General features: G+C 45.3%; 1 protein-coding gene across 2 annotated transcripts in view; it reads right to left on the minus strand.

Annotated features, from left to right (window-relative positions):
* Positions 1 to 18,376, minus strand: part of Cxadr (CXADR cell adhesion molecule) — a 53,895-nt gene extending 35,519 nt beyond the window's left edge. Inside the window, exon 1 of one of the 2 annotated variants that reach the window (XM_048422343.3) lies at positions 18,205 to 18,375. In XM_048422343.3, the coding sequence (XP_048278300.1) occupies positions 18,205 to 18,247 (43 nt within the window). In that variant the 5' untranslated portion in view covers positions 18,248 to 18,375. Of the gene's footprint in view, positions 1 to 18,204 lie in introns of both variants that reach the window. The other variant, XM_048422341.3, reaches the window with a different exon arrangement.
* Between the last annotated feature and the right edge of the window lie 5,984 nt (positions 18,377 to 24,360).

Consider the following 24,360-nt stretch of genomic DNA (forward strand, 5'->3'; position numbering starts at 1 on the left):
AAACATCTGGGTTCTGGTTGCTCTTTTTAGTCTCAGACAGCCTAGGCTGGTCATGAATTCACCCACAGAGCCTAGAGTGACTTATGCTCTTACACTTCAGAGTGCCCTGCCTCTACCTCCTAAGTACTAGGACTACAGGTATGCACCATCACACCCCATTTATGCTTTGCTGGGGATTGAACTCAGGACTTTACACAAGCTAGATTAATGTTCTTCCGACTCTACATTCCCAGCCCCTTTTCTGGACTTTTTACAGTTCTCGTTGTAGTCCATGCTGGTCAGGAACTCAGGGAGATCTTGAAAAACCAAAACTATGTTTAATTTAAAAAAAAAATTTTTTTTTAACTTTCAAACATCCTCTATGTTTATTTAATTTCTTGGGAAGGGGTGTTAGAATGGCTTTAATGCCAACTGTTAAAGAATTATCTCAGTAGTCTTCTTTCGGAAAAATGTCAACGCATGGCCTGAAGGTTGCTGGTTTTTGTTTTTGTTTTGTTTTGTTTTTCCAAGACAGGGTTTCTTTGTGTAATGGCCCCGGCAGTCCTGGAACCTGCCTATAGACAAGACTGGCCTCAAACTCACAAAGATCTACCTGCCTCTGCCTCTGGAGAGCTGGAAACACGATCGACATGGTTGCCGTTTTAAAGAGGGAGGACATAGTAATCTAGCTGAGTGGAAGTCACAACTTCAACCACACAGTTAAAGAAAAGAAACAGCAGCCGAATCAATTGGGGAGAAACCCAGACTGCCTTGCCCTGCCGGGCTCCTCCCCATAGCTTCCTTGCTGATGGGGTTGATAAAAGAGACCAAACCAAGGAACCTGCCACAGGAAAGACCTGAAGGGCTGTCTGCTACTCCTGCCAAAGCCTGAGTCTCACAAGGCTCCAGCAAAGATGGGAGAGGAGATACCTGAAGAAGAAAGAGAGTGAAGCCGATGAGTGCAGCCCTGTAGAATGCGGATGTGCCAAAACGAACCAGACAGCTGCATGTGCCGAGGCACTGTGAGAAATTACAAAACTTGATTAAAAAGTAGTATTTTCAGTGCGCTGTCATGTGCCGCCCACAGCATCACTGGAGGAAGTCAGGGCAGGAACTGAGCAGAGGCCATGGAAGAATATGGCTTACTGGCTTGCTTCTTTTGGCTTGCTCAGTCTGCCTTCTTGCACCTTGTTAGCACACATATCCCTTTCCTTAATCTTTGGGGGAAGGCGCATATGTTACTAACGTCTCCCAAGCCAGATAATATGATAATATTCTTACCTCCCAGGACTCTGAAGCTGACTGACTCACCTAGTCACCTTGGCACAGAATGCTTTTTAGTGTGGAGGACTCAAAATGTAATTTTATGTCCTCCTTTCTCCTCCCTCCACCATCAACATAGTCTTAACTCCCTTAAAATCAGAAACCTGCTGAGGCCTGGAGTGGGTTTGCGCAATGTCAAGCAATCTGCGCTTCGCTGTGGTACTGCCGAGGTAGCCCTCAGGAGAGATGATAATTCCAGCATTTTTCCTTCACTTCCTCAAAGCCGGGATCTGTGTGTAACAACTGCTACACAACATGCCTATGTGAACAGCCAGCCATCGACCAAAACTGCTTTATAGAGAGGGCATCCTAAAGATTTCACTCCAGTCTACAAAGACAAAGAGAAGACAGCGACTCTCTGGCCGAATTTCAAATAGTAAATTAAACAAACTAGCAACGCACACATTAAAGTGATTGATAAGTGCTGTGGGGACAATGTTTTTACCCCGTAAAGATTTGTTTCTTGTACTTGTTTAATAAAATGCTGATTGGCCAGTAGTCAGGCAGGAAGTAGAGGTGGGACAATGAGAATAGGAGAATTCTGGGAAGAGGAATGATACAGTCTGCAGTTCCCACCCAGGTACAGAGGAAGCAAGATGTGATGACCTCGCCGAAAAATGTACCAAGCCACATGGCTAACATAGACAAGAATTATGGGCTAATATAAGTTAAAAGAGTTAATAAGAAAGGACACTAAGATAGAGACTTACATAGATAATGTACACGGGAAGTAGAAAGTAGAAAAAGGCAAGATCTCCTGAGTAAATTGGGAGCATGGGGGCCTTGTGGGAGGATTGAAGAGGGGGGGATGGGAGAGGCAGGGAGGAGAGCAGAGAAAAATGTAGAGCTCAATAAATATCAATAAAAAAGAGTTAATAAGAAGCCTGAGCTAATAGGCCATGTTTCTTTGGGACTGAATGATTGTGGAACCGGGTGGGACAGAAGCCTCGGTCAACAGATAAGGACAAGCAGAATTTGTAGTTTAATCACCAGCACTGCAGACTTGCGACTGGTGACCACATCACAGGTAAGTCAGGCCTGTGCCAAAAGGAACTGGTTATCTATGCTCTTGGATTCGATTCCTTCCTGTTTCCCCAACCTGTGCCAACCTTCTTGCCAGGAAGTTCCTCTGGGATTAGTCACGCTTTAGAAAATCACCTGACTGTCCTGGTTTTTCAACCAGAGAGAGGGTGGGGAGGGGCGGGGGTGGGCTGGGCTGAGTGTAGTGGCATACATGTGTAATCCTGGCATTTCAGAAGCTGAGAGTGAGTTTGAGGTCAGCCTGGGCCAGACTGGAAATTTCAAGTCACACTGAGTGGAACAGAGACCTGACCTGAGTGAAGAAGAGGAGGAGGGAGGGAGGGAGGTGCGGTAGATAGGCAGGGGAGTGGTTAAATGCCTTAATTAATTACTTCAATTAGTCCTTTATATGTTGTTGTGGGGAAATCTCAAGGGTGGGGGCTGCTATATTTTAGTTGTTCAATTATCACTTCTACCTGCCGAGATAAGAATGCTAATAGATAAATTAGCAACCGTAAGAACTAGCACACAGATACTTTGGTATTTTATAAATGGCAGGAGTTGACACCCCATACTGAGGAGAATCCAACACCAGGTACCCAGGAAACACAATGGGATGGAAGCCACCAGGGAAAGCTGACTTTTTGAGACAGGGTCTCACGGGTTAGCTGACCCCAAACTTGAGATCCTTCTAACTTAGACTGTGGATGCTAAAATACAGCTGTGTACAAAACCCAGCTGGAAGCCATCGTCTTAATAAACAGGAAGAGAACTCACTAAATGCCTCGCAGTTTTCAAAGTGCTCTAGAGCAGGGGTTCTCAACTTAAGAGTCAAAGAAGCCTTTCACAGGGGCCGCCTAAGACCATCTGCAGGTCACATATTTACATTACAATTCATAACAGTAGCAAAATTACAGTTACGAAGTAGCAATGAAAATAATTGTATGGCTGGGGCTCAGCACAACATGAGGAACTGTATTATTAAAGGGCCGCAGCATTAGGAAGGCTGAGAACCACTATCCAGAGATTAACTATGAATTCTCACTAATGACGCCTCGACAGAGATATTAACAGTATCCCTGTTTTGCAAGGAATCAGAGACAGAGGTGGCTTAATTTGTAATGGAGCAAAATACAGATTAAACCGGCTGGCTACAACTTAGCCACAGTCAACCCATATGGAGGTGGGGACAGGCCAGGACTTCTCAGCTACAATCGTTCTGCAGGGATCCCAAATCCCGAGAAAGGGCAGGGTCCACCATGAGAACACCTCCTGATCTGTGAGGTGTGAAGGGGCTGAAACATGCACAAAGTCTCTTCTACAAGAGCTTTTTTAACTGATACTTTGTTTTTAATTGTGTGAGTGACTGTGGGTTTGTGTACGTGAGTGCAGCGCCCATACAGGTCAGTAGAGGGCAGCACATGACCTGGAGCCTCAGTAATATATACGTAGTCATGAGCCACAAAACATGGATACTGAGACCTGAATTTGAGTCTGCACAGTACCTGTTTCTAACTGCTGAGCCAGCTCCACAACCTCCACACCAAACTTCCAACTAGTGTTTTTTCAGGCACTGGGTTCAGAGTCTGGGTGGGTTCTTTTTAGTAGAGAAATAAATACCAGACTAGTTATCTGTTGTCAACTTTGGCACACGCGCGCACACACACATGAGAGAGAGAGAGAGAGAGAGAGAGAGAGAGAGAGAGAGAGAGAGAGAGAGAGAGAGAGTGAGAGAGAGTGAGTACTGTCTGTGTCACTTTGGATAAGTTGACTCTCTGGGCCTCAGGAATAAATTAAAGGTGCTGAACTAAATTATCTGTTTCAGAATGAAATGTTCTCTAAGTGTAGTCCATCAATCGACCAAAAAGACGCCTTTGCCTGTCATCATCTCCTCCCACTCCGCCCACCAGCATGTCAACAACTTAGCAGCTCAGAATCTACCTCTCAGTAAGTGTGGTGGAAAACATTCACTGCCTGAATCATGGAAGTAACTTATCCAATGAACAGTCAGGGATGTAAGGTCAGATCTGAGTTCAAATTCAAAGTTCATTTATAAAACTACCTGTAAGCAATTTATAGCCTCATGGTGACTAAATGTTTTCACATTTAAGATGAAAATAAATACTAATAATGCTGTCTAAGTACAGTGGTATATCCCTAGAACCAGCACTCAGAAAGCTAAGGCAGGAGGATCACCAAGTGTCTGAGACTAGCCTACTTTATATTTGTGAGTTCAAGGTCAACCTGGGCTATGCAGTGAGACCTTGCGCTGGAAAATGAACAAATAAATTGTATTAATGCATTCATTACTGTAGTAGGATCAAATAAAATAATGCACATATGTCAGGGTCTGGAGAGCTGGCTCAGTGGTTAAGACACATACTGTTGTAGACTGTTAGTTGAAGATGTGTTACATTTGTTTATGCAGTGGAATATTTGTTTAATGATGCAAAGATGTGTGGCATTCTTTTATGTTGCATTTGTTTCACTCTGTGAAGTTGTGTTAATTTGCCTGTCTAAAACTTGATTGGTCTAATAAAGAGCTGAACGGACAATAGCGAGGCAGGAGAGAGAAACAGGCAGAACTGGCATGTAGAGAGAATAAATAGAAGGAGAAATCTGGAAAGAGAAGATGGAGGAACGAGAAAAGGAGAAGGAGAGGAGGACATCAGGGGCCAGCCACCCAGCTACACAGCAAGCCATGGGGTACGAAGTCAAGAAAGGTATGTAGAATAAAAAAATATAGAAGCCCAGAGGCAAAAGATAGACAGGATAATTTAAGAAAAGCTGGCTAGAAACCAGCCAAGCTAAGGCCAGGCATTCATAAGAATAAGCCTCTGTGTGATTTATTTGGGAACTGGGTGGCGAGCCACCCAAAGAGTGGAGAATAAAAGCAACCAACAGCACACATACTGTTTTTCCAGAGGCCCAGAGTTCTGTTCCCAGCATATTTGTCAAGCAGCTTACCTCCGGGTACCCAATGCTTCCACACTCTCAGGCACATACACTCACCCACAGGCACATAGTTTAAGGACAGAGTCCAGCAGGTCAGAGTTCTCTCTTCAATAAATAGAGGACATCAGACAAGTCATTGTCATCATAAAAGTCCATCTCAGGTAAGGACTATAGCTTACTTCCTGCATGGCGAACATGCAGGAAGCTCCGGGTTAGATCGCCACTGTGCCATAAACTGGACCCGGTGGTGCATGCCTACAGAATGTGTCTCAGTCAGGGTTTCTATTGCCACAATGAAACACGGTGACCGAATCGCAAGTTGTGGAGGAAAGGGTTTATTTGGCTTTACATTTCCACAGCCCTGTGCATCACTGGAGGAAGTCAGGGCAGGAACTGAGCAGAGGCTGTGGAATTATAGTGCTTACTGGCTTGCTTCTTTTGGCTTGCTCAGTCTGCCTTCTTGCACAACACTGGACCACCAGCTCAGGGATGGCCCCACCCACAATGGGCTGAGCCCTCCCCCATCAATTACGAATTAAGAATTACGTAAGCTGAATCTCATGGAGGCATTCCCACAATTGAGGCTTCCTCCTTTCCGATATGCTAGTTTGTGTATCATGTTGACGTAAAACGAGCCAGCACAATATATAACGAATAAACACACCAAACCTACCCCTCCTGTTAGGATGTAGACCCCTCTGGGTCTTTTATCTATTAACACTTAGTAACAGGGTTTCCCAAACAGTAGGAATTCAACACTTACTATGACAGGACAAGACAATAAAAGGTTTGTACTAGTTTTGATGGTCACTGGCTGCCTAGGTCAACTCCAGCACAGCTCGGTGGGTGTGGAATCAGATACATCTGACTGGAATGACGAGGGGACCCAAGCAGAAACAGAAGCTACTACTATTTTGAGGAATGTGGCCTTCAAGAAGAGGACAGGAACAGTAGACAGATTGCGAGCCTGTCCAAGAAAATGAAATGCAACATGTCGAATGTGCTTGTTAGTCAGTAGGAAAGAAAGGAAAAGAGAGTAAAAGAAAAAGGGGGGGGGGGGACATGTACTAGAACACCTGGATTTAAGCATGAAAACCTCAGAGAAATAAAACCTTGTTGGACACACAGGGTAAGACACCTGGAAGACTGGAAATACACAATAGAGTTATGGTTAATTTACACTGGGATGCGAGAAATTAAAGAAGAAAATGTATGACTGCTTCCCAGAACAGGGCCTTCTCCATTTCTATCCCGAGGCCACTGCAGCTCCTCAGCAAAAACGACGTTATTTCCCTCAGACTTCCACAAAGATTGCGGTTTCTTGTCACAAACATCTAATATAGAAGAAGCCAGGACTAGGAACATGTAAATAACCACGGGAAGGCGGGTGAGGAGCACGCAGATATAAGCAAGGCTGACCTAGATTGAGACCGCCTTTCCCCAGCCCCTCACAAGAACCCTCCCCCTCCCAGCCCCTCACAAAGATCCCCTCTTGAAAGGCTGCATTCACATTTCAACTCTGACCAGTGACTCCAGCCCTGTCCTATCTAAGCAGTAATTGTCCTCCCCACGGACTCTTCTACACGGCTGCTAATGTCACATGTGTCCGACAAAACAAATGCAAATAGGTTATCCTGCATTATGGGTAAAAGCAGAATGGTTGCCATGGTGAATATTTTCATCACCTTCATGAAATGAGATGTATCACTCCATTTTAGGAAATCTCCTAGCCTCCTTATAAAAACCTTAGCTGCCTTTTCTTCCCTTTTCATTAATGTAAGTTTGGAAAGGATCTACTTGGCAAAAGCTGTAAGAAAACACTCGAATGAAATGAGAAACGTAACAAATGGACATACCCAAATCAGTAAATAGTGTTTCACCTTATTAAAAAAAAAACTCCTAAATTGGTACAAAAAAGGGCACTTACATCCTGTGATATGCATGTCTAAACTGGCTGCTTTAATCAAGGTATAAATGCCTTCCCAATGTCCCAAAGTGAATTCAAGCTCCTCCTCATCCGTCACCAGGGTCGTGGTATCTGTTTATCTGGTACCCCTCCACAAAATGCATATATTTCCCTATGGGCAAGTTTAAGATATACATTTGTGCACATATGTTTTTCTGTCTTCCATGTAAAATGCACAATGTTCATAATTATGAAATAAGAGGAGCTGACACCATTTTGTATCCGTGTAACAACTGCTCTGATAATTAAGAGAAACTAAATAAGAAACAAGTGACTTTAGCTCACTGCCAACAGAAAATACCACGTGACACGCAAAATTACTTGAAAGGTAAAACCTCACAAGAGTAATGCAAAGGCACGCTCCCTCAGCTTTACCAACACACTGCTTTTGTGCATTTTCTGAGTAAGCGCTCGTTCTAGAGCTGGCTATAGCAGAAGTATTGCTTCGCATTCTAGATCTATGCTGGCCACTATGGTCACTGTCAGCTACTGGACAAGTGTCTAATGCAAGCTGAAATGAACTATAAATGGAAACACTAACCAAATTTCAAAGACTACTTGGAAAAGAAATATTCACTATCTCAATCAATATGCTTAATTTGATCATATATGGAAATGTGTTTTATATAAACCAGGTTAAAAGTTATTCAATTAACTCCATCTTTCCTTTCTAGATATAGCTGGAAGAGAATTTCTAATGGCAAATGCAGGCAGCATTGACATTTTCACTGTACCGCACTGTCTGACGTCATGGCCACAATCAAGTGGATGCAAGCTTTGATTCCTCTACTTTTAAGTGATGGATGTCCTTCTTATCTCAAGGCTATTAAGAGAATAGATTCAAATAAAATAGTCTTTCAAAAACAAGGAACCCTGAGTGGTGGCCCAATCCTGCAGTCACAGATTTCTAGAGACTGTGATTGGCTGGCTGCAGGGAGATCAACTCCAGCATGGTTTATACAGAGACACATCAAAGAAACAAACAACAACAATAACAAAAAAAACAGGGTATATTCACTTTTCTACCCCAGACTCAACTCATTCTAGTTTGTTTTCTTTTTTGTTTGTTTGCTTGCTTGCTTGCTTTCTGGTTTTTTCGAGACATGATTTCTCTGTGTAAGAGCCCTGGCTGCCCTGGAACTTGCTATATAAAACAGGCTAACCTCAGAGATTCGCCTGCTTCTGCCTCCGAGAGCTGGGATTAAAGGCACCATCACGTCTGGCTCTAGACTGTCTGAAGTGGTCAAGTTTGCATTGAACAAGTAAGGAATAATTACAGTTCTTACAACACTACTCCAGTACAAAACAAGGTGAAAGTTTATATCCATCCACTTGAAAACATGGGAACTTTCCCAGTTTTCAAGTTCAAAGCATTGTTTACTGGTGAGTCTGAAGACACTGGTGACGTCATCACTCTAAGGACGTAGCAGAGATGACTCATGGCATTTGGCTCACTGCTTCCGGAGTCAAAGCATCTATTTGTTCTTTAAGAAACCGGGAAAGCAGACCTGTGGCTTCAGAAGGTCCAGCGATATCCACGAGTCTCCTTCCTTCTTTCAGTTTAAACATCTTTCATGTCACGGAAATGGACTTGTTTCCAAAGACATCTGTATTTCCTCAGTATGAATGTGTTAGTTCATTTAACTGTGCCAAGCCCTTTTCTCAAACACTAAAGAACAAACACCGGTAAAACCAAACCGCCATGGTCAATACCAGACGGCCGTGGTTTCCCTTCCTTCCCTACTGCAAGAGCAGGAAGCAGCCTTCTCCACGCACCCGACAATTACAATCAACTGTGAACACTGCTGACTACAGGTGAGAGTCTAAGGACAAAGCTCTGAACCAGCCAACCCCGTAGTCCAAATCAAAATGGGTGAGACAGCGAAAGGAGAAAGGTTCCAGAGTGACAAGCCGGAAAGCACGGGGGTACAACGTTACCTCCTTGGCCTCATCAATAATTACCTTCTCCACCTTCATCATCCCTGTTTAACTACTTTGTCCTCCGTTAGCCAGGAGTCAGAAATGGGCTGGGAAAAGTAAATCTACAGAAAAGTAGGAGCAGCAGAGTGACAGAAGAACCATGAAGCTGGTTCTGAGGAACCAGGCCAAGGGGGTCACCCACACTCCTATTCCTCCATCTGTACCTTCAGCCCAACTTAGAAATTAAGTAAAAAAGAAAGGAGAGTTGGAAAACTTGGATTTTTTAATTGTCTAGTGTCTAGGAAATGATCTAACCCCAGAGCCACCATGGAAGATTTCTGTAATCCCATCATTTAGGAGAGGTGAGGCCTAACAAGACACTATGAATAGGGAAAAAGAAAACATCTTTTATACATGTGTTCATGTGTGTGTGTGGGGGGGGGTGTTGTGTGTACAGACACATGTGCATGCATGTGTGTGTATGAGTGTGTGTACGGCAAAGGACAGTCTCAGGTGTCATACATCACACACCATCCACTTTGTCTTTTCGGAGTCAGTCTCTTGGCCTGGAAGCTCAGTCACACTTGACCAGTCAAGGAGCTGCAGACGCCCGTGTCCTTGCCTCCTCGGTGCCTACATCTGGCTTTTTATGAGTTCTGGGGACTGAACTCAGGTCTTCATGCTTGCCTGCCATGCACTTTTACTGACTGTGCTCTCTCTCCAGCTTCAAGAAGAAAATCTAAATATAAAAAACAATCTAACAATCATTTTAGAGCACTGGTTCTCAACCTTCCTCACACTGTGACCCTTCAATACAGTTCCTCAGAAAATTATTTTCATTGCTACTTCATAACTATACTTTTGCTACTGTTATGTACAGTAACGTAATATCTGATACGCAGGCTATCTGATACACAACGCCAACGGGGTTGAGACCCACAGGTTGAGAACTGATGTTTAAGACTATTGGGTTTCTTTTTTTAAGGAGCATAAGTTAGGTGAAAGCCAGGAAGCCAAGGTCCTAAGGTCATTCTGGTTAGCTGCTACTTGCTTCCTGGTTGACTCCAATAATTATTTCAGAGTTCACATCTGTGACTTGCTGAGCACTGAACAGACACAGTCAAAATCCCCAGCTTAAATATTTCCTTTATTTTCTCACAAAGGGATCCATTTTCACCTGCTGATGTCTCGTGTGTAGACTGGGGAAGTGTGGCAACCAGGAGACGGAAAGAACAGACTGGAAACAGAACAATCGAGCTTGGGCTGGAGTGGAAACGGCTGCCCATTCCTGAGCAACCAGGCAAAGCTGACCCAGAGCTGCCCAGGTGGCGAGACACTGCCAGGCCTTGTTCACCTCTTCCATCTACGCCCTCTGACCTTCAAATGCTCTTGCCATTCGAGGTCCTTCCCAAGTGCCTTGAGGACCTTTCTGCACACATACAGAGAGTATGTGTAGAGTCAGTGTAAGCCGAAGAGGGCAAATACAGTGCCTTATCTCAAGAAAGCATCAGTCTGGTGAGAAACCCAGTCATAATAAGGTGTGTCTGGTGTTGAAGGGAAAGGCCTGGAGCACAGGGGGAGGTTCACCTGATCAAGGCCTGCTGTGAAGATACTATGATATTATGACCCAAGCAGCTCGGGGCTGGAGGGACACACTCTTAGAACAGGATGAGAACAGATGAGAGAGTCGAGTCAAATGCCATACTTCTGCCCGAGATAACGTCAGAAGGAATAGGCTCAGTGAAGTGTGAAGTCTAAGTGGAGAGAGGGGGTGACATGATGGGATGGGTGAAGGCTGAAAGACTAGAAATAGACCAGTGGCTGCCAGCATTGGAATGGTAACCAAAGCCGGGAAACCTGGGAAATCTGCGCTTTCGGTACACATGGGAAACTGAGCACAGCACATCAAGAATAGCAAGACAGGACTGATTAGCAAAGAGGAAAGTAAGCACCAGCCCAAGAGGGGAGAGACTGTTTAACAGGGTTTGGTTTTTTATTTTTAATTTTATGTGTATGGCTGTTTTGCCTGTGTAGGCACCACGAGTATGCAGTGCCCACAGAGGCTAGAAGAGGATGTTAGATCCCCAGAGACTAGAGTTACGGATGATTCTGAGCTACCATGTAAGTGCTGGAAATTGAACCCGGGTCCTCTAGAAGAGCAGCCGCTGGTCCTACTTACTGAGACATCTCTCCAGCCAACAAAGCTATTTCTGCCACAAGGTTAAAAAGGCAAGGTGTGACGCAGCCACAGCGGTAACTTCCGTGTGGACAACCACCGCAGCTTCACAGAAGCATGGGAAGGAAGGACATGACATGAAATGGGAGAACTGAGTCAGCAAATGCAGGCAGCTCTTCACAAAGTCTGGTTAAGACAAGAAAGGACGGCAGTGATGACGGTTCTGGAAATACGGGGTTGAAAGCATACAAAGCAGTGATGAGGTCCAGAAGTAAGAGATGAGATGGGAGAGTGTCACCCCTGAGCAACCAAAGGGTTCAGGAGTTCATCTGCAGGAGGAAAAATATTTGAATAACAAGGTTTTTGAGATTTTTGATCTGAAGCGAGAAAAAGCAAGATCTGGCCAGGTGGTGTTGGCGCACGCCTTTAATCCCAGCACTCGGGAGGCAGAAGCAGGTGGATCTTTGTGAGTTCGAGGCCAGCTTGGTCTACAGAGCGAGTTCCAGGACAGGCTACAGGGAAACCCTGTCTCGAAAAAACAAAAATCCAAAAGAAAAAGCAAGATCTGCTGGCTTCTTCTTGTTTTGCAATTAGGGCTAAAGAGGCAACGTGCAAAGTCCAGTTTCTAGTCCCCACTAACCAGACACCCACGCAACCTATTAAAATCCAGCTTTCATATCACCAATACAGTCACTGTCCCTGTGGAATCCACTGACCCCGATTTCGCTTGCTGGCAGTATGACCATCGGTCTCTAGAGCAACCACACCGTCCAGCTCTCCAGCAGCCCTTATCACGCCTTGATGCTTCCATGACCTCATCCTATGCTTGCGCTTACTGGTGATGTTTCTGACACCGCCTATGTCACCTCTGTATTCGTAGTTGGCATCTCTCAGCAGTGATCCTCAATTCAGGATTGCTGGTCTTTGCCTCTTTTGGGATTACATCTTTCTTTAAAAAAATCTCCCTACTGGTTTCTTGGGGGATTTGTCTTGTTTTGTTTTTTTACTTCCCATCCTAAGATCCTAGTCAAGGGCTGGAGAGATGGCTTCGCAGGTAACAGCACTGGCTTCTTGCAGAGTACCTGGGTTCTGGAAACAGAACCCACACAGTGCCACATAGTTCCAAGGGACCTGGCACCCTCTTTTGGCCATTCCAGACATCAGGTATGAAGGAAGTAAGTATACATACATAGTATACATATATACTATGTATAAAGTAAAAACAATGAAGTCTTTAAAAAACAAACAAATGGCGGCACACACCTTTAATCCCAGTGCTTGGGAGGCAGAGGCAGGTGGATCTCTGAGTTCAAGGCCAGTGTGGGCTACAAAACAAGTTCCAACACAGCCAAGGTTCTTATAGAGATACTCTATGTCAAACACACACACACACACACACACCTTGCACTTTTCTTTATTCTCCCCATAGACTGTGATATCACCACAAAAATCAAGTCAGAAATTGCCCTGCTTCTCTCCAAGTTCTCCCTTTGGTACAAGGAACCAGACAGAAGGCTTCACCACGCCTCCCAAAGAAGCTTCCCAGACCCAAGGTGAAGACCAACAGCGCTGTGCAGCATGTCTACAGGAGACATTCATAAGCAGATCAAGGCAGGAGCCCAGCTGGAGCTGGCAGTTCTACCTGCCTCCAGAATGACTGCATTGTTACCATTCGAGAACTTTCACAACGCCACCAGCCAGCCTCTCAGGACCATGGGTGTGCAAGACTAACGTGACCAACCTATAATTTTCTGCCAAGCTCTCAAAACAGCCTTTACATCTCTGTCCACTAAACATGGTCAGCAGTGACATCATATGGCACTTGTTAACACTTAAAAAAAAAAAGACCTCAGGCCCCACCTAGGCCATCTTTTGACTCATACAATAAAGGTTTCAACAGTCTTTGTTAACATATTTTACATCAACTGAACTTCTCAACCCCCCGACACATCACATATCCTTCATTGCAAATCTTTGTTAATACATTTTACAATGTGTATCATACACTACTATAGAGGCACCTAGCACAGAGCATAGTGTATAGTAAGCCATAAATACCTGACTGAATAGACCCTTTCATCTTCTAATTAATGGAAAAGTTTACTTAAGGACTTGGGAAAATCTAAAGTATGCCAGTGAAAATTTGACTGTCAGTCAACTGGTAACTCAAGCAGGTGTGGCAACTTATGTCTACTATAATCCCAGCAGTTGGAGCGGGCGAGACAAAAGCATTGTCATGAGTTCAAAGCCAGCCTGCGCTACATAGTACATTTCAGGCTAACCTGCCCCAGCGATGGAAAGAGACCTTGGAAAGAATGAAAGAAAAAAAAAATCAAGATGAGAGCAGGCCCAGAAAAAGAAACAGAAGTAGAAAAGGAGGGGAGAAAAGAAAAGGAAAATAGTTCAGAATCCAAAGTGAGCTGAGTTGGAAATTATCTTCATGGAGTGTCAACCAGTTGTAGATATGAGGTCATTCAGGTTTAGGACAGAGTGTAAAAAGGGCTATATGCCAAAGCATGGGAAAGCTGACACAGAGAGCAGCAAGGGACAAGACAGCTGGTGGGAAAACCAAAACTAGGTGTCAGGGATTTCAAAAGATCAGCTCATGGTACACACAGCACAGAACTTAGAGCAGAACATTGACATGGTGTGGAGGCTCACGCCTAGAATCCCATAATTCCAGCTTTCAGGAAGTTGAGGCAAGAGGATTCCTGCCAGGACAGCCAGCCTACATAACAGTACAATGACCTAGTGTGAGAGAGCCAGAGATAGGAGGGAGGAGGGAGCATGGAAGGGAGGAAGGAGCACACAAGGGAGGAGCATACCAGGGTGCTCTGGAATGACTGAAGCTAGCCACGTAATAGACAATTACCTCACACCTATTTTTTTGTGGTAACAGTTAAAATCTACTCAGCAATTTTCAAGACTATGTTATTAACTAAGGTCAACACGTTCAAATACATCTCCCGAACGGACTCCTCTGTTCCACTGAAAATAATGCATCCTTTGACCAACACCTTCCCGATGCCTTCCTCAGTACATCGGTTCTGCACACACAAAGCAACTGGGGTGTGCTTCGGACTGTGGCTTAGCCACCATCAAACGGCTGGCAGGTGACCGGCAATCGGGGTGTTTTAAGCTTTACTAACACTGGTAGAGCAAAAAGCAGCAGCGCCCTGTCAGGGAGCAAACTTTCTGAACTGCTGACAGTAAGGCCCAACCAGTCAGGTTTGCATCACAGACGAGGAGCTTGTGAAGTCTCACTGCAGCGGAGGAGCTTGTCAGCTGGAGGATGCCTGAGTAGGGAGTCAGCTTAGGGAACGGACCTTCGTAAACTGTCCGTGCTCCAGTGCATGGTTCTACAGCCCTGCACATGTGGATCTGCTCCAGTGCATGGCTCCACATCCACGCACATATGGACAGCACTGAATGGACTCACTGGATTGTAACGGGATATGATGTTGGGAGGAGAACGTGGCAGGGGAAAGGGAATCATCTGGGAAGAATCGAAGAGCAAATGGGAGGTTGATAACATCAAAATGCATCATATATATTAATGAAGCCCTCAAAGAATTAGTTGTTCGGGGTTTGGGTGGGTTTTTTATTGTTTGTTTTATTTTGTTTGTCTCTCCACACAAATCCTGGGTTGTCCTTGAACTCAGAGATTCACTTGCCTCTGCCTCCAGATTGCTGGGATTAAAGGCGTGTGCCATTACGCCCAGATGAGTTTTTTAAAAGAAAAATTCTGGTGCTGGCTAGGTTCAGGGTTCACATCTGTAATCTCACTACTTGGGAAGTAGAGGAAGAAGCATCGTGGATTCAAAGCCCATCCTTGGTTAGAGGCCAGCCTAGGGTAGTGAGACACTCTCTGAAAACAAAACTAGTTTGGTACGCAGGGTACATTCAGCCATATTAGTTTCCAACAGTGTCCTAAGCCCAGAAAAATCTTAGGTTCCTCTCAGTGACTCAGAAGCACTCAACCAAGGCCATGAAATTAAAAGGTTAGTCACAAAAGCCTTCATATTTGACACTTGGTCAAACCAACAGCAGGTTCTTCATAAGTGATGGGTGACCAGCATTAGGACTGAGGATATCAATTAGAGGTAATCAAAGAGAAAAGTAGCTGCTTCAAAGGTATAATCTCAGGGTGACAGGAACAGAATGAGCAGCCAAACTGTGGCACGTTCATTTACACAACTACTCCATGCCTCAGTTTCTCTACACAGACAATAGAGATGATTATGATACATCTCCTCAGGGGTCAGTGGAGGGATTAAAGAAATGTATATATAGGTCAGTTGTGGTGGTGTGCTCCTGCAAATTCAGCAAGTAGGAGGTAGAAGCTGAAGCAGGGCTGCTGCTAAATTTGCTGTCTACACAGCTGAGTTCCAGACAAGCCCTGGACTACAGACTAAATTTGCTGTCTACGCGTGTGAGTTCCAGACAAGCCTTGAACCCTTAAAAAAACAATACAAGCCATTAGAAAAGTGGCACGTACAGCTGGGAATGTACGTAGCTCAGTTGGGAGAGCGCTTGGAGCCCTGAGTTCCTAAACCTAGCCCTGGGAAAAGGCAGGAGGGTCAAGGGTTCAAGGTTATCCTCAGCATGCTTAGTAACTGTTCAATCAAGGGTTTAATCTTACTACTACAGTTCCAGCTAACCATATAACTTTGGACTACATAGGCAGTAAATAGACCTGTAGAGTCCCATCAGCGTCCAGGACATAACACAAAATTTGCAAAGAGCAGGGCTGGGCTGGAGAGATGGTTCAGTGGTTCGGAGCACTGATTGACTGATCTTCTCGAGGTCCTAGGTTCAATTCCCAGCATCCACATGGAAGCACACACCTGTCTGACTCCCATCCCCTCACACAGACATACACAGGCTAATAAACTAATAAACACTAATAAACATTCAATAAAAATAAATTATTTTTAAAAACTTGCAAAGACAAATCTATAGCATGGCAGTATGTCAATAAATAAAGCTTATTTTGCAAATATGAACCAGTTGTGTTAGCAATGAACTAAGACCCCTCACCATTACTACACACCTAAGGGCCAATACTCAAAGTCATAAATCAACTAGTTTCTGAGGTGTCTGGATTTTGGTTTGGGTGAATGGTATTGGGGGGGGGAGAACACGACTGGGGAATTCCTGAGTTCTTAAGTAGAAAAACTGGAGTGAGCCAGGCGGTGGTGGTGCCCGCCTTTAATCCCAGCTCTCAGGAGGCAGAGGCAGGCGGATCTCTGAGTTCAAGGCCAGCCTGGTCTACAAGAGCTAGTTCCAAGACAGGCTTCAAAGCCACTGAGAAACCCTGTCTGGAAAAAAAAAGAAAAATGGGAGAGAAAACAGTTGTCCTTTAATATGTTCATCATAACCTAGCCCCCACTCTGTGAACTGAATGGCTAAGTATATTACAATAGCCTTAATGCAAAAGTGGCTATCAATTAGTTATTTTTAGAAGAAAAAAATACCCCATTCCTTCACCAAAAAATAAATACAAAAAGGCGTGGGGAGGTAGGTGGTCGGTCTCCTACTCTTTCTGATTTGGACGTGGTCTAAACAGTATTTCCTCCCGGGAACACAACCTCACGTACTCAACTTGAGTTTGTTTTACAAAACAAAGGTGGGATACAGTCAGTAGACTGGTTCAATGACCCTTCAGGTTTCCCAGAAGATTTACTTTCCAAACTTCAGCCAAGACTAAAAGATCTGTATCAAAAAGAGGGGAGGTGGAGCGATCGCCTCAGATTAGACCGGTTAATAGAATGTTGATCCCATGAGCAATGTTCACAGCTGAGGCAGTCAACAATGGAATTAACATTTCAACAGGAAGCAGAGTCATCCCAACAGACAGAGCCGCCACCGATCCAACCGCCTCCCCAACTCCAGGGACCCTCCCCCAAAATCATCTTTGGCGACTACAATGTGTGCGCGCGCGTGCCTTCTAGAGTTGTACCTGGGAATCCTTTTTAGGACTCATTTGGTTTTTAAATTCCGCCAAGTGCTTAGTATAGTCAATGAGATCAACCAGTTAAAACACACTTAGGAAAAGATCAATTTTTAAGTGCCAAAATATGTGTGCGTCCTGAGGCCCAGGCATTATTTAAAGGTCCTTTTTCCTTCTCCCGGAAAGAGGTTCTGCAGCTGAAAGATGTACTAGGCGATTGCTAAAACCACACAACTCAGCACCTGAACTTCGTCTTTAAAAAATGAACCAACTCACTACTAACCCGTGGTAACTCCTCCCCAACACTGACTCCCTAATACCCAGTCTAGGGGTGGCTCGGTCGAGCTACCCCGTTCTTGGGGACAGAAATCTACCCGGCTAGCGCAACTTGGGTACTCCTTTCCTAGAGGTAGCCAGGACGACTGACACCGAACGGCTCAGTCTTCTCTCAATAATGGCGTTTGTAATTCAGCCTCCCCGCCTGGACTACCCGATACCTAAACACTCGCAGCCGGGAGCTTGGAAATCGGGGAATGCTGGCGTACACAGCACCCAGGCAAACGCGGAAAAGAGACAAGGGCAGATAAAGCAAAGCAGTCCCCCAGGGTAAGCTGCCCTGGAGGCGCGCCCCGCACGCCGTTCCATGAGCCTCGGCCACCGCTACCGTGAGATCTGGTCCCAGCTCCGCTGCCGCCCCGCCGCCCCACGCCCCCTGCGCGACTCCTGGTACAGATGCATTCTCCCGGCTGGTGCGCGTGGCCGGGCCAGATCACCCTGGTGCATGGGTGTCCACCCGCCACCACCACAGCAGCGCCCCAAATTGAGCCACCCCCTCCCCCCACGCCCCATTGTTCCCGGGAGGCCGCGGGCTGCGAGCGCAATGAATTGGGGACAGAAGGATGCCCTACTCACCCGCAATCCCGTACAGGAGCACGAAGCACAGTAGGAGCGCCATGGTGGCTGCCCGGTCACAGCTTGCAGGTAAAAGCTCTTAGCTGAGGACCTCGGTTTTCCAAAGCCTGGTACACTCCCGACTAGCTCCCGGCGGTGGCAGCAGCGAAGGCACCTCTGCGCCCCGCCCCAGCTCGGCAGGTGAACGCGTCACTTCCGGCAGCAGTCCGGAGCCCCTTGCAAGATCCCACGGTGTTGGCGCCCTGGCGTTGTCATGGAAACTAGGCGCAGCGGGCGTCCCCCTCCAGGGAATCTTCCAGTTTCAGCAGTCTTGCGCCCTGCACCTGCTTGCTCTGGGAGCCACCTCCAGCTCCCGCAAGCCTTTTTCCCTCGGTTAAATCGCTGCTTTGTGAACTGGGAACCAGCCTACCAGTATCTCCACTGAAACTGCCGTCCGTCACGCCCTCCCCCGGGGACCGCTCCAGGCCAGAATTGTTCCCTTTCCCTAGACCCTGAGCTAGGCTCCTACACTCCACCCGACACCAGCTGCCGGACTTTGTGGACGTGGGTGCCTGCCTCCCTCCACCCGTGTGCCCTTGGGCGATCCGACAGCTCCGCGAATCTGTCGCCTTCTTTTTGAATGGATAGGTTCCTGTAGAAGGCTAGGGAGAGGCTTTTCTTCCGCTCCTGTGTACACTCGAACCATAAAATGAGGCTCCAGACTTAACAAATATTTTGGGCTTTTCTGCTCCCTGCGTTTATGAGCTAACCAAGCCCGGAAATTAGCCCACAAGGACAAGAGAGCTTTAAAAGTGGGGCTGGCAGGGAATAGCCTTAGGTAGGGTTACTGGGAGTGGCTCTTCGGGAATCCTGCCCTGTGGCTCTCCCAGGCTGTTGTCCCCAGGCTTTCCCTTGCAGCTTGTTCTTGGTTGCTCTTCCCAGATAATGTTTGTTTTTAACTGTAGAGATGTGGAATTTCTATCTGGAGATAGAAAATAGAAGCAACCAGTTCAATGGCTAGAGCTGGGGTTCTGGGTGAACGAGTTATTTTCCAGAGAGGACAAAATCATGCATGAAAAATGTTTGGCACCCCACAGAGCACGTAAAAGCACTCAGCAAGTAGCAACTAATAAAGGAATATTGGGAATGGCTTGTTGTTTATTGAACCAGAAAGGAAAACAGGCAGGTATGAAAGTTTGAATAAGAATGGTCCCCATACAGAGGAAACCTTCATCCGACGTTGGATGGCGATACAGATGGAGACCCATATTGGAACACCGAACTGAGCACTCCACGGTCCAAATGAGGAACAGAAAGATGAAGAAAGTAAAAAAAGTAATCAGGACTGCGAGGGATGCGAGCACCCACTGATACAAGGGAACTGATATAATGAGAGTTCACCAAGGCCTGTTGGACTGGGACTGAATGAGGTCGTGATCCAACCAGATTCTCTGAATGTGGCTGGCCCGGAGCCTTTTTGAAAAGCCATTGACAATGACACTGGGACTTGCTTCCTCTGCATATACTGGATTTTGGCGCTCCAGTCTGTTTGGACTCTCACCTTTCCTGGACCTGGAGGGAGGGGGGAGGAACTTGAACTTCCCACAGGGCAGGAAACCCTGACTGCTCTAGGGGATGGAGAGGGAGGAGGAGAGAGAGTGGGGGGAGTGGGAGGGTGTTGGGAGGAGGGGCTGAAATGGAAACTTTTATAATTTAATAAAAAAAAAAGGAAAAAAAAGAAATAAAAAAAAGAATGGTCCCCATAGGCTCGTATATTTAATAAATGCTTAGTCATCAGGGAGTGGCAATATTTGAAAGGATTAGAAGGGTTAGGAGCAGCAGCCTCTTGGAGAAGGCGTGACCTTGTTGCAGGAAGTGTGTCACTGGGGGCTGGCTTTGAGGTTTCAAAAATCCCACCCCAGATATTCATATTCTCTCTCTCTCTCTCTCTCTCTCTCTCTCTTTTTCTCTCTCTCTCCCTCCCTTCCTCCCTCTCTCTCTCCCCATCCCCCTTTATCTTTTTCCCTCTCTACCTCTTTCTCCCTCTCTCCCTCTCCCTCCCTCTTCCTCTCTCTTCCTCTCTTCCTCTTTCCCTCTCTCCCTCTCCTTATAGATCAGGATGTAGTTCCCAGCTACTTCTGCATCACACCTTCCTGTGGCCATGTGTCCTGCTGTGACGATAATGAACTAAACCTCTGAAACTGAAGGCAAGGCCCCAATTAAATGCTTTCTTTTCTAAGAGTTCCCTTGGTCAGGGAACAATGGTTAAGACAGAAGCATAACCAAAGTTCAGTCTAAAGAAGCAACTACAGGGGGAAGAAAAGTATAGCCTAGGACTAGGAGGTGATGCACTACTCTACCAAACAGCATAAAGAGTCTGCTAATTCATTCAAGCAGAAGTCTGGGGAATATATGTAGGAGTGGATTTCAAGGGTGTGAGATAATGGTAGAAGGAACATAAAACTGGATCAGGCTGAGTTTATTGATATGGGTCCCCTGCATGGGGATTCTTGGTTTAATACAGAAGCTTGCACAGTTAACAAAGGTGCCAAAAGTCTTAACGGTTGGCTGAAGCATTTGTGAAAAGGAGTTGGAGATGCCTGGTACTCCTTGGCTGAGTGGTGATGAGGGGATTTTAAGGCTCAGGGAAACTGCAATGCTGGAGTGGGTAAACTGAGTAAAGCCTGGTCCTCTGCAATGGGAGAGCCAGAAGGTAGGCCTTTCAGTCATCCTGTAAGATGCAAAACTGTGAGAAAGATGCCAGCACATTTGAATAGCTTTAGTGTTGCCCCTTTCCATGTGCCAGACCTCAGGATCGAGACACTGCCGCTCAGTTGGATGAGTTAAATGCAGTGGGTTTAATCAGGCCCCCGAGAAGCAGGTGCCAGTGGCATCACTGACTGTCCATAGGCAAGGTGATTGTAGCGTACTGTGACGCATAGGCAATGTCCAAAGTGACCTGACCTGTCATGACCAGCACATGCAAAGTGGGTTTTATGGTGGGCTGACTCACGTGGACCTTTGATACTGGCACAGTGTTTCCAGGCACAGAAAAGGTAAGAAGCCTGCAGGAATTATGGGTTGTGGCAAAAGGAAATGTAATCCAGTGAAGCAATTTCCAGACTTGAGCTAGTTTGCAGACCTAAAACCCCTTGAATGAAGAGATGGCCAGGTTCCCCCAAACACTAAAAAGTTTTACCTCTAGCCTTTCTATAATCCTTCCCCAGAGGGACATATGGTCTTTTATAAGGATAACTGTACACTGGGGGAAAGGAAACAATCAAACTTTCTGTGGTCAACTGGAAACTGGTTCTAAATTGGTGCTGATACCAAGAGATCCCAAAGAAATACTGTGGCCTTTCCATTAAAGTAGCGGTTTGGGAAGGTCAGGTGACTAATGGAGTTTTGGCTGCTCTTATTCATAGTAGATCCAGTGGGTCCTCGAACTCATCCTGCGGTTGTTCTCCCAGCCCCAGAATATAGAAGTGGGATAAATATACTTAGAAGTCAGAATTCCAACATTGGTTCCCTGATCAGTGGAGTGAGGGCTGTTATGGTTGGAAAATCTACGTGGAAGCCTTTGGTGTTGCCACTGCCAGGGAAAATAGTCAATCAAAACAGTATCACATCTGTTGTAATTAAAAAAAAAAGTGGTGTGTGAGAGAAAGATGTCATGCATGGAGGGATGATGATGATGATGATTATTATTATTATTATTGGAAAGGGAATGGGAAAAGGGGTAAGGGAAGGGGGAGACTGGTCTCTGGTGACAGGAGCAATAGAAGAGAAGAGAGACAGTGTGGAGGGGGGTGGTATCAGCCAGCAACCTGGTGGCAGATTGACGATATCAGACCACTTCCTCCATGATAAGGATAACTGAAGTAGGCACTTATTCTGGCCATTTGCCTTTCCTGCATGTAATGTTTCTGCCAAAACCACCTCCTATAGACTTACAGAATACTTTATTCTCCCATCATGGAATCCACTGGTCTTACCTGGTTTCCACCATCCTGAAGCAGCTGGCTTGATAGAAAGATGAAATGCCTTTTTGAAGACACATTTATATATAGTCTCTATTAGGTGACAGAAACCTGGAGGTCTGGGTCAGGGTTCCTCAGAAGGCAGTATATGCTTTGAATCAGTGTGCAAACCATGTATGGTATGATTTCTCTCATAGCCACGATCTATGGGTCCAGGAATCAAGAAGTAGAAGATGGAAGAGTTCCACTCACTATCACCCTAGTGACTCACTAGAAAAGTGGTTTGCTTTGTCTTTCAATAACCTTAAGTTCTGATGGCCTAGAAGTTTTGGTTCCAGAGTGGGGAGTTCCCCTGCCAGGAGCACAGAAAACATTCCATCAAACTAACAGTTCAGACTTCCCAGGTCACTTTGGGCTTCTGATGCCCTTAAGAACAACAGGCTAAGAAAGGAGTAACAGTGTTCGGAGGGGTGATAGATCCAGATTACCAAGGAGAAACTGGATTGCTTCTCTACATTGGAGGTATAAAGGAATTTGTCTGGAGTGCAGAAGATCCTTTAGGGTGTTTCTTGGTGCTCCCATGTACCACGATTAAAGTCAATGGAAAACTACACCAACCTAATCCAAGCAGGATGACAAAGGGCACAACCTCTGTCAGAAATGAAGGATTAGGTCACCCCTCCAGGAAAGGTGCCATGAAGGAAGTACAGAATGAGTAGTAAAGGAAGTTAGTTATAAATGCCAGCCAAGGTCAAGGTTCCCAACGATTGAAACAAGAACTATAGTTGACATAAGTGCTTTGTCCTATATTCTTCAGAATGTGTTTGTACAGATACTCGTGTTTTCTTTCCATGATTTATTTATCATGTAATATGACATCAACTAAGAGATACCAAATATGTTTGAGATGCTAAGAGAATGTCTCTCAGGAACATTGCCACATCTTCTAAATTTAAAATGCATTTGCGATTGTATATATGATAGTCATATTAGGTGCAATTGTAACATGGTTATTGTTTACATTTGGGAATTAAGCATGACATGAGGAGATATAATTCAACTGTGTGTTAAATTGACAAGGGGTGGACTGGTGATGGCTATTCTTGGTTGTTAACTTGACTACATCGGGAATTACCTAAAACCCAAATGGTTGGACGTACCTATGAGTAAGGGATGTTTTTTCTTAAATAATTTGAAGAAGGAAGATCCACTTTTTAAAGCAAAATAAAATATAAGATAAAACAAAAGCTATCACATTGTAGTCTACACTATACACAAAACAACAGAAGGGAAAGAGCCCACGAGAAGGCACAAGAACCAGAGAGCCACTCATTCGAAAGCTATACTGAAAAACTGAAATCTATAGACCATAGAGAGAGGACTGGATGCTGCTTCAGTCTCTGTGAGTTCACATGAGCCTTGCTCAGTTTATTTAAAGGGTCTTGTTCTCCTGATGTCCTCCACACCCTCTGACTCTTATACTCTTTCCGCCTCCTCTTCTTTGGGGTTCCCTGAGCTCTGATGGAAGGAATTTGATGGAGGCGCCCCGTATATACAGAGTTGAGTGTTCCAAAAAGGAAAGTCCACTTCTAATCCAGATCTTTGAAGAGGGAAAATATGCCTATATCTAGATCTTTTGAGGTAGATCTGAGCCATACCTTGTTCTGGAAGCCTAAATATAGGACACAAAAGGAAACTTGCTCTCTCTTTGCCTGATTGCCCTCACTCTCACTGGCAAAGTCCATTCCCTCACTGGCTTTAGAGCCAACTTCTTAGGTTTTCCAGCAAATACTAAAGACCAGTTGACACATCCAACCTCATGAATTGAGTAACAACTGGATTCTTAATCCTTTCATTGGTAGAAATTGATAGTCATTGTTGGACTAGCTAGACCATAGCCTGTAAGTTATTCTATTAAACTCCTGTGTGTGTGTGTGTGTGTGTGTGTGTGTGTGTGTGTGTGTAAATTCATTCTATATATCTCTAAAGAACCCTGATTAATACAGCAGGGAAAGCAAACTAGTTATCAGGAAGACCAAAATTACCCAATAGCAGTTCATTCCAGGAAATTTCAAGCCAGCTCCCTGTTAAAAGTATGTGGAGAGCAGCTGGAAAGATGGCTCAGGAGTTAAGAGCACTGATTGTTCTTCCAGGCATCCTGAGTTCGATTCCCAGCAACCACATGGTGACTTACAAC

This window comes from Myodes glareolus, chromosome 2, assembly GCF_982192425.1.
Source record: "Myodes glareolus chromosome 2, mMyoGla1.1, whole genome shotgun sequence".
NCBI classification, from domain to species: Eukaryota; Metazoa; Chordata; class Mammalia; order Rodentia; family Cricetidae; genus Myodes; species Myodes glareolus.